Here is an 11,595-nt window from a genome sequence, read left to right as displayed (position 1 = left end):
AAGTCATGGTATAGTACATAAAAAAGTCATAATATAGTCCATCGAAAACAGTCATAGTATAGTACATCGAAAAAAGTCTTTGTATAGTACATCGAAAACAGTTGTAGTATAGTACATTGAAAAAAGTCTTTGTATTTTACATTGAAAAAAGTAATAGTACAGTACATCAAAAAAAGTCATTGTATAGTACATCGAATAAAAGTTTAAAAAAAAGTGATAGTATAGTACATAAAAAAGTGATAGTATAGTACATCGAAAACAGTCATAGTGTAGTACATCGAAAAAAGTCATAGTATTGTACATAAAAAACATTCTAAAATAAAGTCATATTATAGTACATCGAACAAAGTCATAGTATTGTACATCGACAAAAGTCTATGACTTCCTTGACATACTATCACTTTTGGTTCTTCACAGCTTACAAGTAATATGACTATTTTTGAGTTTTTTTATGATAATGCAACTCTCTGGAGAATGAGGGCATCGATCCCACTACCTCTCACATGCGAAGCAAGCTCTCTACCATTTGAGCTAATTCCCCAGTGGAAGCATTGGTAGTATAAGTTTCTCCCTCAGAAATGTTTGTGGTCTTGTTTTATTAGTATTATATGTTGAAAACGTTATAGTACAGTATGTCAAAAGAATTCATAGTGTAGTCTGTCAAAAACAACTAAAGATTTACAGTACAGTGTGTTAAAATTTTTTTTAATGAATGTTGGAAAACGTCATAGTATAGAATGTTGATAACAGCCCAAAACGTCATAGTATAATATGTTGAAAAGAGTTGAAAACAAGTCATGTATAGAATGATGGAAACAGTCATCGTATAACATGATGACAAAAGTGATAAAAAATTGTAATAGTATGAAGGAAAAGTCATAAATCTTATAGTATGTTGGAAAAAGTCATGATGTAGTATTTTGAAAAAGGTCATAGTATGGAATGTTGAAAAAAGTAATATTGTAGTACATTGAAAACATATTATTTCCTAAAAGTGATAAAAGATTATAGAATATAGTATGTTCCAAAAAGTCATAGTAAAGTATGTTGAAAAAAGTTGAAAAAAGTGAAAGTATGTTGGAAAAAGTAATATCATAATATTTTGAAGAAAGTCATAGTTTGTCTAAAAAGTGATAAAAAAGTCATAGCATAGTATGTCCAAAAAGTCAAAGTGATAGTATAGTAGGAAGAAAAAAGTCATAGTATAGCACATTGTAAAAAGTCATAGTAAAAAAAGTGATAAACAGCCACAGTATGTTGAAAAAAGTGAAATTGTATTTTGTTGAAACAAGTCATTGTGTATTATGTTAAAAAATCAACAAATCAAAGTCATAGTATGTAGGACAAAGTCATAGTATAGTATGTCTATATTGAGATGTGATGTGGGGATGCGTGCTCTGGGACCAGTTTTAACTCCAAGTTAAAACTGAACTTAAAGCATACTCAGAAACTTAAAGACTACTCAGAAGGAGTAGGTATATAGTTTAATGGCCACAGGCTGTTGCATTGTGGGTGTCTGATTGTAGTGCTGAAGGTGCTCCTCAGACCGCCCAGTGTGTTGTGGCGTGGGAGGAGTTGTCCAGGATGGACATGGATCACTGGAGCACTTTTTCCAACATACTATGACTTTGTTCAACATAATGTAAGATTTTTATATAAAAGATAATATTACGGGTATTGTAGTCTTTTATCAGATGTGGCTTACACAAATGGAGGACGAGCTGTATGTACATTTATAATGTATAACAGTTCAAACACTCATTTACAAGATATAACATTCCCTTATCAATGAGCTAAGTTTGTCTCTAGATCTCCATGTTTGTGCAATTCTCTGTGAAGGAACAGTGTTCTTTCCCAGATCTAAACTGTGTCACAGGCGCTCTGCAACCAATAAATAACCCGATGACGCCCCTGGATGTGAAAGATAATGAGTTTTTAATTTCATGTTTGGTGCAAGGAGATTGGATCTGGAAATAACATTCTGCAACCACACTTGGCAGTACAGTTGCCTGCTTTGTATTTGACTGGATCATGGAAAGATACATTTGTATATTTTGAGATACTCTTCTCTACAAATCATTCTGACAGGGCATGGAATGGACCATTTTTTACAGTGTGCTCTTTCTCAACCAGACAACATGGATGTTTCAACCTCATAAAAAGAAACAGATATTATCAGTTTCTACTGTTGAAACTCATTAAAAGTCCTTCAAGCTGAGGCAGTGCCAGACATTTTGTTTAAGAAGCTAATGATGTTGAGCTATCATTAAGAGTTAAAGCAAATTATGACTGATATGTATAGCTGGCCATATTGGTATCATGCTTTTTTGTTTAATAACTAAGAAACAAATTACAGCTATTTCAATAAGGTATTGCATAATAATGTTTGAAACAATAACTCTATTTCAATAATATAGTATATGCCACAGAGATCAGACAAAACAAAGCATCTATTCAAGGAGAAAACAAAAACCTAATTTTTTCAAATCATTTTATTAATTACATGTATTATAATGTCTCATTATTATCCCAATAGTTATTAAATACCACGTGAAAAAAGAATGGTTACATTACTTAAATTGCATCAAAACTACCACAGATGAAAACACTTAAATAATAAGTGAGAGAACATTTGGCGTGGCAAGATTCTCTGTTTATGGAGGCCAAACGTCCGATTGTAAATACCATATCATGCTAAATAGTGGATGTAGATTTAGAAACTTAACTTGGAATCCCAAGATGAACTTGAAAGCAACACAGCAATGTTTTTTTTTCACAGTGTGACTATGGTATTGTATCTTATACGACAGCACTACAGCATGAGTATGACAAACAAAAACAAGTAACTGCAAAGAAAAGTTATTTCTTGGCAAATATACCAGGAATAAAATATGCAGAGTACTGAGGACAGAACACAAATTCAGTTCACAGTAAATACAATACAAAACAATACAGTATACTTGGATAACAAATAATATGAGTTTATAAAAATTCCATTTTAACATTATTTACAAATGTTACCCTTGCACCTTACATCCATAACCTCTATACTTTAAGTAGCGGGTTGATTTTTAGCAATCTGTGACCCAAATTCAAGAGTGACTGCCCAGGATCTCATCCAAATTTATATCTTTCATCCAATCGTCATTCCCAGAGCCCGACTTGAGGAGGGAGTCTATGAAGTCTGAGTCTGTGTTGATCCCTGGAACTGTGTTGTCTCCCTCGGGGAGGAAGTCAAAGGTCAGTCGGTTGGCCCGGTTATGCTGGTAGCTGCTCGAGCTGGGACTGGGCTCGGCAAAGTTGCCTGCTGGTACCCTCTGTTCAGGAGAGGCCTGGTTAAGGTTTCCCACTGCTGATGGAGACCCCATCATTGGCTGGCCTGGCCGTGGGCCTGCGTCTCTCATCGAAGGGTTAAGAGGGAGCATCCCAATGTCTGGTGCTACCTGGTTGGGGGGGCCGATATGCCTTTGTTGGTACGGATGGTTTGGCATGTCCAGGTGCGCCCCCTGAGACTGTAGAGGATTGAGTAGCCCCCTAACACCGAGTCCAGTTGTCACGTGCTTGTTGGCTGAGCCCCAGCCCATGTTGACATTTTTCATCAAGCCCCCGAGAGCCTGTCCCGGTACCCCTGAGGAATGCAGGTCAGCTGTGGTTCTTGTGTGTTGGACACCTGCTACATTGTTCATTCCAAAAGAATTCCCATGCGTGCTCGGCCCCAGGAACCTAGTTTTATTTTGATTTAGTCCAATTCGATTCTGATTGTTATGCTGCTGGAATGGACCAATACAAGAACTTGGACGGCAATCAGTCCCGATACCGAATCTGCGGTCCGATGGTGAAGGAATCATCTTTGGACCAGCCCCACTAGGGAGTTGACAAGGCATGGACTGGAGGTCATTCTCAAGGCCATTGCTGGAAGACTGGGATGAGTTTGGACCTAAAGATATAGCAAAAAAACCTGATTATAATTATGGTCACTCGTCAGCATGTAAAGCATTTCGGACTTCTCAGAACAGTACAGTACCTGTGAAGATGTTTCCTGGCTGAACTCCCACCATACTTCTCGACTGCTTGTAATCAGGCGGCGGTCTTGTGAGATGACGATTGAACTGATCATGTGCATTGTCTTTGTCCTAAAAAAGGAAAGACACAGTTGGGAATACTGGTTATGTGATTGATCAATTCTACAAAATCCTCACAGTCTGAACTGCTTATTACTTAGCGAAAGCAGTGTGATGTAAGATGCAGCTTACTGAATTGCTGATGGTGTGCTGTTGTTGATTAAGCGGTCTCTGCATGGCCTGACTTTTGGCTGGGCATTTCTGCTGGTTGTTGGGTGCTGGGGGCCGTGGCTGGGACTGGGCTGACAGGACTCCTAAGCTTCCATTGGTGGGGAGCCTCGGACCAGGAGGAACACCCTTAGAAAAAGACACATATGATGGTAAAACATTAATGTAAGTGGAGTTGCTTTTTCATTTTTAAATACAGCTTTTTCTCTCTTCTCTGATTAATGCCTCGAGCCGAGGGAAAGCTGTTGAGGTAAAAAAAATAAAAAAAATAATGCAATAATATAAATTGACCGCTAGAGGGCAAAACTCTACAAGGCATCATAGACCTGTCTGAAAGATCCTATTCAACCTCCAGAATGTGGTCAAGGCTACTCCCTCTGCAGATGAAAAAGGGAGACTTGGAGAGAGGCTTTTTTTGGAAGGGGGAGTGCGAGCGCTCCTCAAGGCCTGCTTCTCCCTTGATAATTGTGTCTAAAGAGAGTGGAAAGAATCCCTGAGACAGCAGGAAATGTGTGCCAATGGGGGGGTTAAGCGCCAGCACCATGACTACCTCCATTTAATAAGCTCTCCTTTACTGATCACTGTGTTGCGTTTGGCAGGGAGGCATTCTATCCACTAGAAACCCGTTTGGCTCCTGACACTATCACACTGATTAAAATGTTGGAGTCGGCAGCACTCAAACCAAATTGAGATAGCCAAACTAGCATTTGGTTTGAAGTCTTGTCCTGAACATATGCTTTGGTGGATAAGCTTTCCCCACCACGGCTGAATGAGATGTTGTATGTCCTTGTAATACATATTTCTTAGCTTATTTAGGCAGCTGTGCAGCCCATCCAAGCGCTCCAAGTAAAACCTATCTTTCATGTAGACACAATGACACTCTCACTATGCTTAAGCTTCAAAAAAGTGCAAGCATTTGTAAGAGAGGTTAATGTGCACCAAATCCAAGTCAACATACACTGTGTACATAACGTCAGTCATTGTGTTGAAATGGATTAGAAATCCAAGAGTGCATTTAGCAGAAGCCATTACTTAGAGGACAGATTCTTCGCAGAGGATGAATGTCTACAGGGTGGTGACTTTGTGGACCCTGAGATAAAAAACAGAAAATCGAGAGGGAAGTGTGTCTGTGTGGTTGTGTGTGCGTGTGTGATAATGAATAGAGCTGAAATTTGGAGAACAAACGAGACAGGGTTGGAGAATGAGGGAAGTTGAAACTCATCAGGAGTCACAAGTCAATTCACATGAGCTAATATTCGCCTTCAACCCACACAGCAAACCAAGCATGGCAACAGTGTTATCTCCTGTTACACCACAAAGCGCTCACTGGCTTTGATTCAGTGTATCCACTTATCGAGACTGTGAGAAATTGTGACTATCGCAGGCATTTTCCCAGCAGAGGCACACTGAAGAGGGCTTGTTCCATCTTTATTGTAAGAAAAACCCAATGAGGGGTGTTTGAGCATGTACAACTGAGTAATCCTCCCTGTCATCCCGATGTGTCATGAAGCTGTTTTCCATGCCCCCCCCCCTATTCTACACAAGCTTGTTGTTAATGAATACCACATGTGGCCCCAGCCTCCAAGAAGGAGCGGAGTGATTTAGTCTCCCATCCTGCGGCAGTGCAAGCAGCTGACAGTGATCCAGGCCCAGCCTTCCCGGCTCTCACACTGCACTTCCTCCAGTCTGGACTCAGGACACTGTCCCTGGGGAGTGCCTCGGCATCTGGACTTGGCCGCGGCTCCCTTTCCCAGGAAACAAGTACTCCCTTCACAGAACTGGCGGAATGACCTGGTAGGCTGATCCCCGTGGCCCCACTCGTATCCTAACTGAGGGATGTGGTGCCACAAGATCATCAACAAAAGTTGAGGAGTCATTATTCACTGCAAGCAAACCTTTATTTTAAGTTGCAGTTGTAAGCTGGGGTTCTGCATTTTCAGTAAAGAGAGCACTCTCTTCTGCAGAGAGCAAAGTACAAGCTCTTGTGTAGCATTTAAATGGAAATCTGTGTGAGCTGAAGCAAATCACTGGGATGATGAAATTGCTGCCAAATGTCTGTCTTCACTTGATCTAACAGCACTGTCTTATGCTGAGCAGAAGTGTAAGGTAGTCTGGATAAGATTGTCTTTTAAAGGATGTAAATGTTTAAGTATAATTAAAAATACAAGAATATTAGTACATAGTGTACCGCTAGGGACTGAAAGTCAAATATACAAAAACTGTAAATTCTTTGCTTTGACTCAACTCGTCTTGATTCCTTTAGATGCTTCAAAATATAAATAGATAAAATGAAATATATCTATATCTATCAAGGACGCCTTTGAATAATCCTCATTGTGAAAATGAACGTTAAAAATGTAATTAAGAGAGAAGTTAATAGGTCAAACAAAGTGTTGTTGTAACATGTAGTTTAAATATACCTTTAAAATAGTTCTTAACTGTATGATGGCTGTATTATTGCATTTAGTTACCAGAAAATGACAATAGTTTTCTACAGTTGCAAGAATTAGGAATTATTTCAGACATAATACATAACAAATACCTGTAATACTACACCAGGATTGTGTTTAATTTTGCTATTTACACTGTCATGGATCCCTAAAAGTCCATTTTCTTCTACAGCTCCACTACTAATGGGACTAGCTACAGTTTGTCCTAGAAATAGCATCGCTAACCAACCACAGAAACTCAGGTTTCATAATGCCTCAGTGTCCTCTACTGTAAGAGTCCTACTTTGTGTGTCCTCATAGCTAGAGAGTTGCAGAGTGGTGGATTTGAATTTTGACATGTTTGACTCAGCAACCGATTATTAAACTGTAAGAAGCCTCAAACAAGCAGCAAAGCTCACGTCTCTGGCTGTTTTAAAAAGGCTCCACGGCTTCACTCAGTGGGAGGAAGCCCACTGCTACTTGCTAGTGTTACACAGGGGATCAGGGCACTCTTGCAGGACCTTTCTCTCTCTGCCATTACTAATTCAATTCACTGTGGGAAAAAGCTCCACTCTGTTCTCCTCTCTGTGAGCTGTCCCTTCCTCATTCACTAGACTTTTAACCCTGTTAATGCTGACTCTAAAACACAAACACCAATAGCAGCCTTTTTGAAATAACTGTTCTAAAACTATGGTGGCTTCTTTTTTTTCAACTGTCTATATGAATAACCTTAACTGGTCATTGTCTAATATCTAATGGTTGGAATGGAGAGGGTATGGGTGGTTTTTGTGTGATGGAAAGCTTTTGTCTTTTGTCTGTCAGTATGTGATGTATGTATGTTTTTCTTGAGGTCCCTTCAAGTTGTGTTGTCTTGCCTAATGATGGATGTACCGTATATTTTGCCTTTAAGGACCCCCTTAAAAACGATATGGTACATCTCAAGGGGTTATTCCTAATTCCTACGCTGTCATCCGCCTAGCTTCCTGTTTGCATATATTATTTGATCAAACAAAGTGCACATTAAAACACACTGTCCTTGGGAAAGTTATCTCCCCAAGCCTGTACCCTTCTACACCTGAGCACGGCTCAGCACGGCTGCATGTCACATCACCATTTTAAAGACCAACGTGACTAAGCATTTACTTTTAGCAGCTTTTTAAAATAATTTAATTCAATATCAATTCAAGCTTTTGATATGCAGCTCTTTTAAGTCTCTTCCCCTTCCCCTTCAAACTGCCATTGGTACATTAATAACAATTATTAATGATTGTGTGTATAGAAAATAGTCCTAAAATTCACTCATTTTAAAGGTTTTTTATATTTGAGTCATTCATAGAAAACTTCTAATAACATTAATAACATAACATGTTTAAGGGATGTTTTAAGAAGCCACCCGTCCTGTTTAGAGTCTAAATGTCTCTCTGGTACTGTATAGTGGTAAGACGTGTTCTGTTTTACCCATGTGTGACGACGTACACTATTTCTCATCCTACCTTGTTTACTTTTACGCCTGTGTGACTCCCTCTCTCTCTCCCTCCCTCCCTCCCACCCTCTACCAGTCACTTAAGCACTTCCCTTGATCTGTAGAGGTTGCGAGAGCTCTCTTGTGTGGCTCGCATTATCATTTCACACAAAGACAGCTACAGATACTGTTAGAGCAAAAATGAAAGAAGGGGACGGTCTAAATCTCCCAAATCATAACAAATCAGTGATTCAACCTCCGGCACCAGGCTAAGCAGATTACTGTCATTTTCCACCACTTATGTAGCTAACAACCTCCAATTAGCAAATCCCGCTGTGCATATCTGTGCCCTGACGGGGAGCCACCATGACAAGCAAAGAAATTAGAAGTCCTGCATGTTAATCTAGCATGCTCTGGCAATCTTTGTCATCGTCAAAACACTTTCAGGGGAAATACATATTCAAGGGAGTCACAACGGCAAAGGCACAGTCAGGCAGCTAGAACAATGCAAATAAAGTCTGTAAATATGGTTGCCTCGTCAGACAGATTGATGAAGAAGACTAACGCAAGTGAGTTTGACTGCTCTACCCTCAGTAGAAATATGCTATTTTTAACTTTGGATATAAAGTGTAACAGTCATTTAACGTCTGCTGGATAAATAATACAAGAAATGTTTAATAGTCAAAACTGTACATTTAAGCCACGGCACTTTATTGGGGCACTATTAGTCTGAATCATCAACAGTATATTTTCAGGATAATTGCCTCCGCCGGTAGCCCCACCTTCAGCTGTCAGTGTGTTACAGTTTTAAAGCCTTAAGTCCTTACCTGTCGCTGTTGTGACAGTTTGAATGGCAGCCCTGCGGGAACCGGCTTGGGCTGCAGACAAAGAGCCCCTGATGTGGAGATCTGTTGGTTCTGGAAGTGGAGAGCTGAATGTGGTTGATTCTGGCCGGTCGATGGTGACTGCTGCTGCTGCTGCTGGCCTGAAGTCTTGTTCACTGAGCCTGCCATGATTGGCATCGATTGGTTGGCAGAATGGGGGGTCTTAGGGCTGAAGTGCAACGTGGGCTTGGTGCTGAGAATCTTCATGTCCAAATGATGGGAGCCATTGTGGCCATTTGACTTGTACAGGCAGTTGTTGATCCCTTTACTCTGTGAGGCAATCCTCTGCTGGCTGAGCGCGGCCGGGCTGGAGACCTTGTCCTGGGGGAAGGCGCTGGTGGAGGAGTGGGTGCTCATGGCAGGAGCCCAGTTGGTCAATCCTGCAGGTGGCGTTTGATGGTGGTGATGGAGCAGAGAGCTCGGCTGCTGCTGATTGGCTGCCATCTGCTTCAGCTGCTCTGCGTGAGATATTTCCGGCCAGCAGGGCAATGCTCTGGGGTGTCCTGCCTGAGTGTTAGCTTTCTGCGACGTGGCGGTAGAAGACGTGCTGGTCAACGTGAAAGAGGGTCCGGCCGAGGCTGGTCGAAGCTGTGGGGAGCCAACGTGAACCTGGCCAAAGTCTGGGGAGTGCTCAATCTTTATGGGCTTATCCATTGGGGAACACAGACTGGCAGCTGCTCCTGCTGAGCTCGGCCGGCCTAGATCCAAACCGAATGTATCATCCTGCTTCAGCATCTTCTCAAACTCCAGGTCGTTCAGTGTTGGCACTGTCTTTGTCAGCTCATCAAAAAGATCCTGCAGCTCGGGGTCAATCTGACCACCACCTTCGTCTTTGAAGTCGAAAATCATCTCTGCGTTTGACTGGCCGCAAGATTGGACCTCAATAGGCTCTTTTTTCATTTCTTTCAGGGTCATGTTGAATATGTCTGAGCCCACTCCATGCGGCATCATGTAATTCTTCCTCTGCATGCCCATGGTTGAGGACCCTTGCAGCGAATGAGACTGTGCTATGTTATGGTGGCAGGGCCCGTGTCCCAGACCACCAGTATCCACACGGACCCGCTTAAAGTCGGATCCAGAGAAACCACAGGATAGCCCATTCTGCTTTGGTGCGTGTCCTGGTGCATGTCCCTCAATCTTTCTTCGCAAAGATCCTTGAAGCTGCAAAACACATCAGAATGAAGATAAGAAACACTTAAGAAAATACCGGGTACCTTCACCTCATCTTCATTTCATCCTTGTATTGTTTATAGGGTGTTAATAAGTGTGTTATAAGTGTTTTACAACAACAAAAATTTCATGGTAGAGTAGTTTGAATTTCATGAGAAGACTTACCCACAAGAAAACATTATTTTAACAAGAATTTAATTATTGCACTTGGTTCAAAAGCGATCTTGTGATCCAATTTAAATTCTGGTGATAGGTCTGAGTATGAGTACATTACATTTACATGCAGCTCAAAGTATCACTATGTAAATTAATTCGATTTTACAGTTTGCTCCAGGGCCTGTAGATGCTGCACACTCGACCAGCTTGTGGAATTTAGGATGATTATTTTTATTAATAGACAGTGTTTTCAATCAGTAAAATAGCTTGATTTTACAACAGTGGTGACATCTCAAAGGCTTTATACTGACAAAAATCAGCCTGTCACATCCCTTTGTGAAATCAAACAGATACATACATTTCCTTTATAGTTTTATTTTAATACTTGGTGAGGCAACATGTTTAGATATAATGTAGTTGGAGCACAGAGGATGGGCTGAAAAGATAGCTTGGAATCTGATACAGTCAGCAGACTGCAGAGAGAAGAACAGGGTCTTTGTTTCCCTCATTTGCATACATTATATTTTCTTCCATTGTGCTTCCTTAGATAGGGTTTCTCCTTTGTGGCTGAGATTCTGCTTAACATTCTGGTGGAGATATCTGACTTTATTTTGGTCCTATATCCCCATGTCTCACTCACAACTCTAACCACTCAGTAACATCTCCATAAATCTGAAGCATTAAAACCCCCAAATACAATGTGCATGTTATCATAGCATAAAAGTCGATTATTTGTATTTTCTAGGAGCAGATATCATTGTCATGTCAACAAAACAATGGAGATTGAGTATATGAGTCAATAACAATAATTCACAGAGAGAATTTGTCTATCCAGTGGAATATACTGGAACACTGCTATATACACATAAAAATGACTGATTATCTGACCATCTTGTGGTGCCTGCATGGAAACAAAATGATCGTACAACCAACCACAGCACAGCGCAGGAGAGGAGAATCAGTGTGGAGCATATTTCACTGTGGGAACAAATTTGAGTCATTTCCACCTGCTGGCACACATTATATTAAGATGATTCATAGCTTGAGGGTTTGGATTGAATCCTGCAGTTCACTAGACTGTTTGTGACTGTATTATCTCATGCTAATCTGGTTAACAATTGTTCAGAGATATATCTTTACATTTTAATCCAGGCACATGTGCCTGGATTAAAATCACATACATACATATATACATATATACTGTA

At 40.6% G+C, this 11,595-nt stretch overlaps 2 protein-coding genes across 2 annotated transcripts in view; one reads left to right on the top strand and one right to left on the bottom strand.

Annotated features, from left to right (window-relative positions):
* The window catches only part of yap1 (Yes1 associated transcriptional regulator), a 42,869-nt gene extending 38,657 nt beyond the window's left edge, over positions 1 to 4,212 (top strand). Inside the window, exon 9 of the mRNA XM_034866607.1 lies at positions 4,193 to 4,212. The gene's annotated coding sequence lies outside the window, so the exon portion shown is untranslated. The remainder of the gene's footprint in view (positions 1 to 4,192) is intronic.
* The window catches only part of zmp:0000001236 (mastermind-like protein 2), a 37,152-nt gene continuing 28,010 nt past the window's right edge, over positions 2,454 to 11,595 (bottom strand). The window contains exons 2-5 of the mRNA XM_034866605.1: positions 9,008 to 10,225; positions 4,254 to 4,418; positions 4,025 to 4,133; positions 2,454 to 3,937 (exon numbers count right to left, since the gene is read on the bottom strand). Coding sequence (XP_034722496.1) covers positions 3,093 to 3,937; positions 4,025 to 4,133; positions 4,254 to 4,418; positions 9,008 to 10,225 — 2,337 coding nt within the window. The 3' untranslated portion in view covers positions 2,454 to 3,092. The remainder of the gene's footprint in view (positions 3,938 to 4,024; positions 4,134 to 4,253; positions 4,419 to 9,007; positions 10,226 to 11,595) is intronic.

The sequence above is a fragment of the Etheostoma cragini genome, chromosome 3, assembly GCF_013103735.1.
Source record: "Etheostoma cragini isolate CJK2018 chromosome 3, CSU_Ecrag_1.0, whole genome shotgun sequence".
NCBI classification, from domain to species: domain Eukaryota; kingdom Metazoa; phylum Chordata; class Actinopteri; order Perciformes; family Percidae; genus Etheostoma; species Etheostoma cragini.
This window is presented reverse-complemented; position numbering and strand designations above follow the sequence as displayed.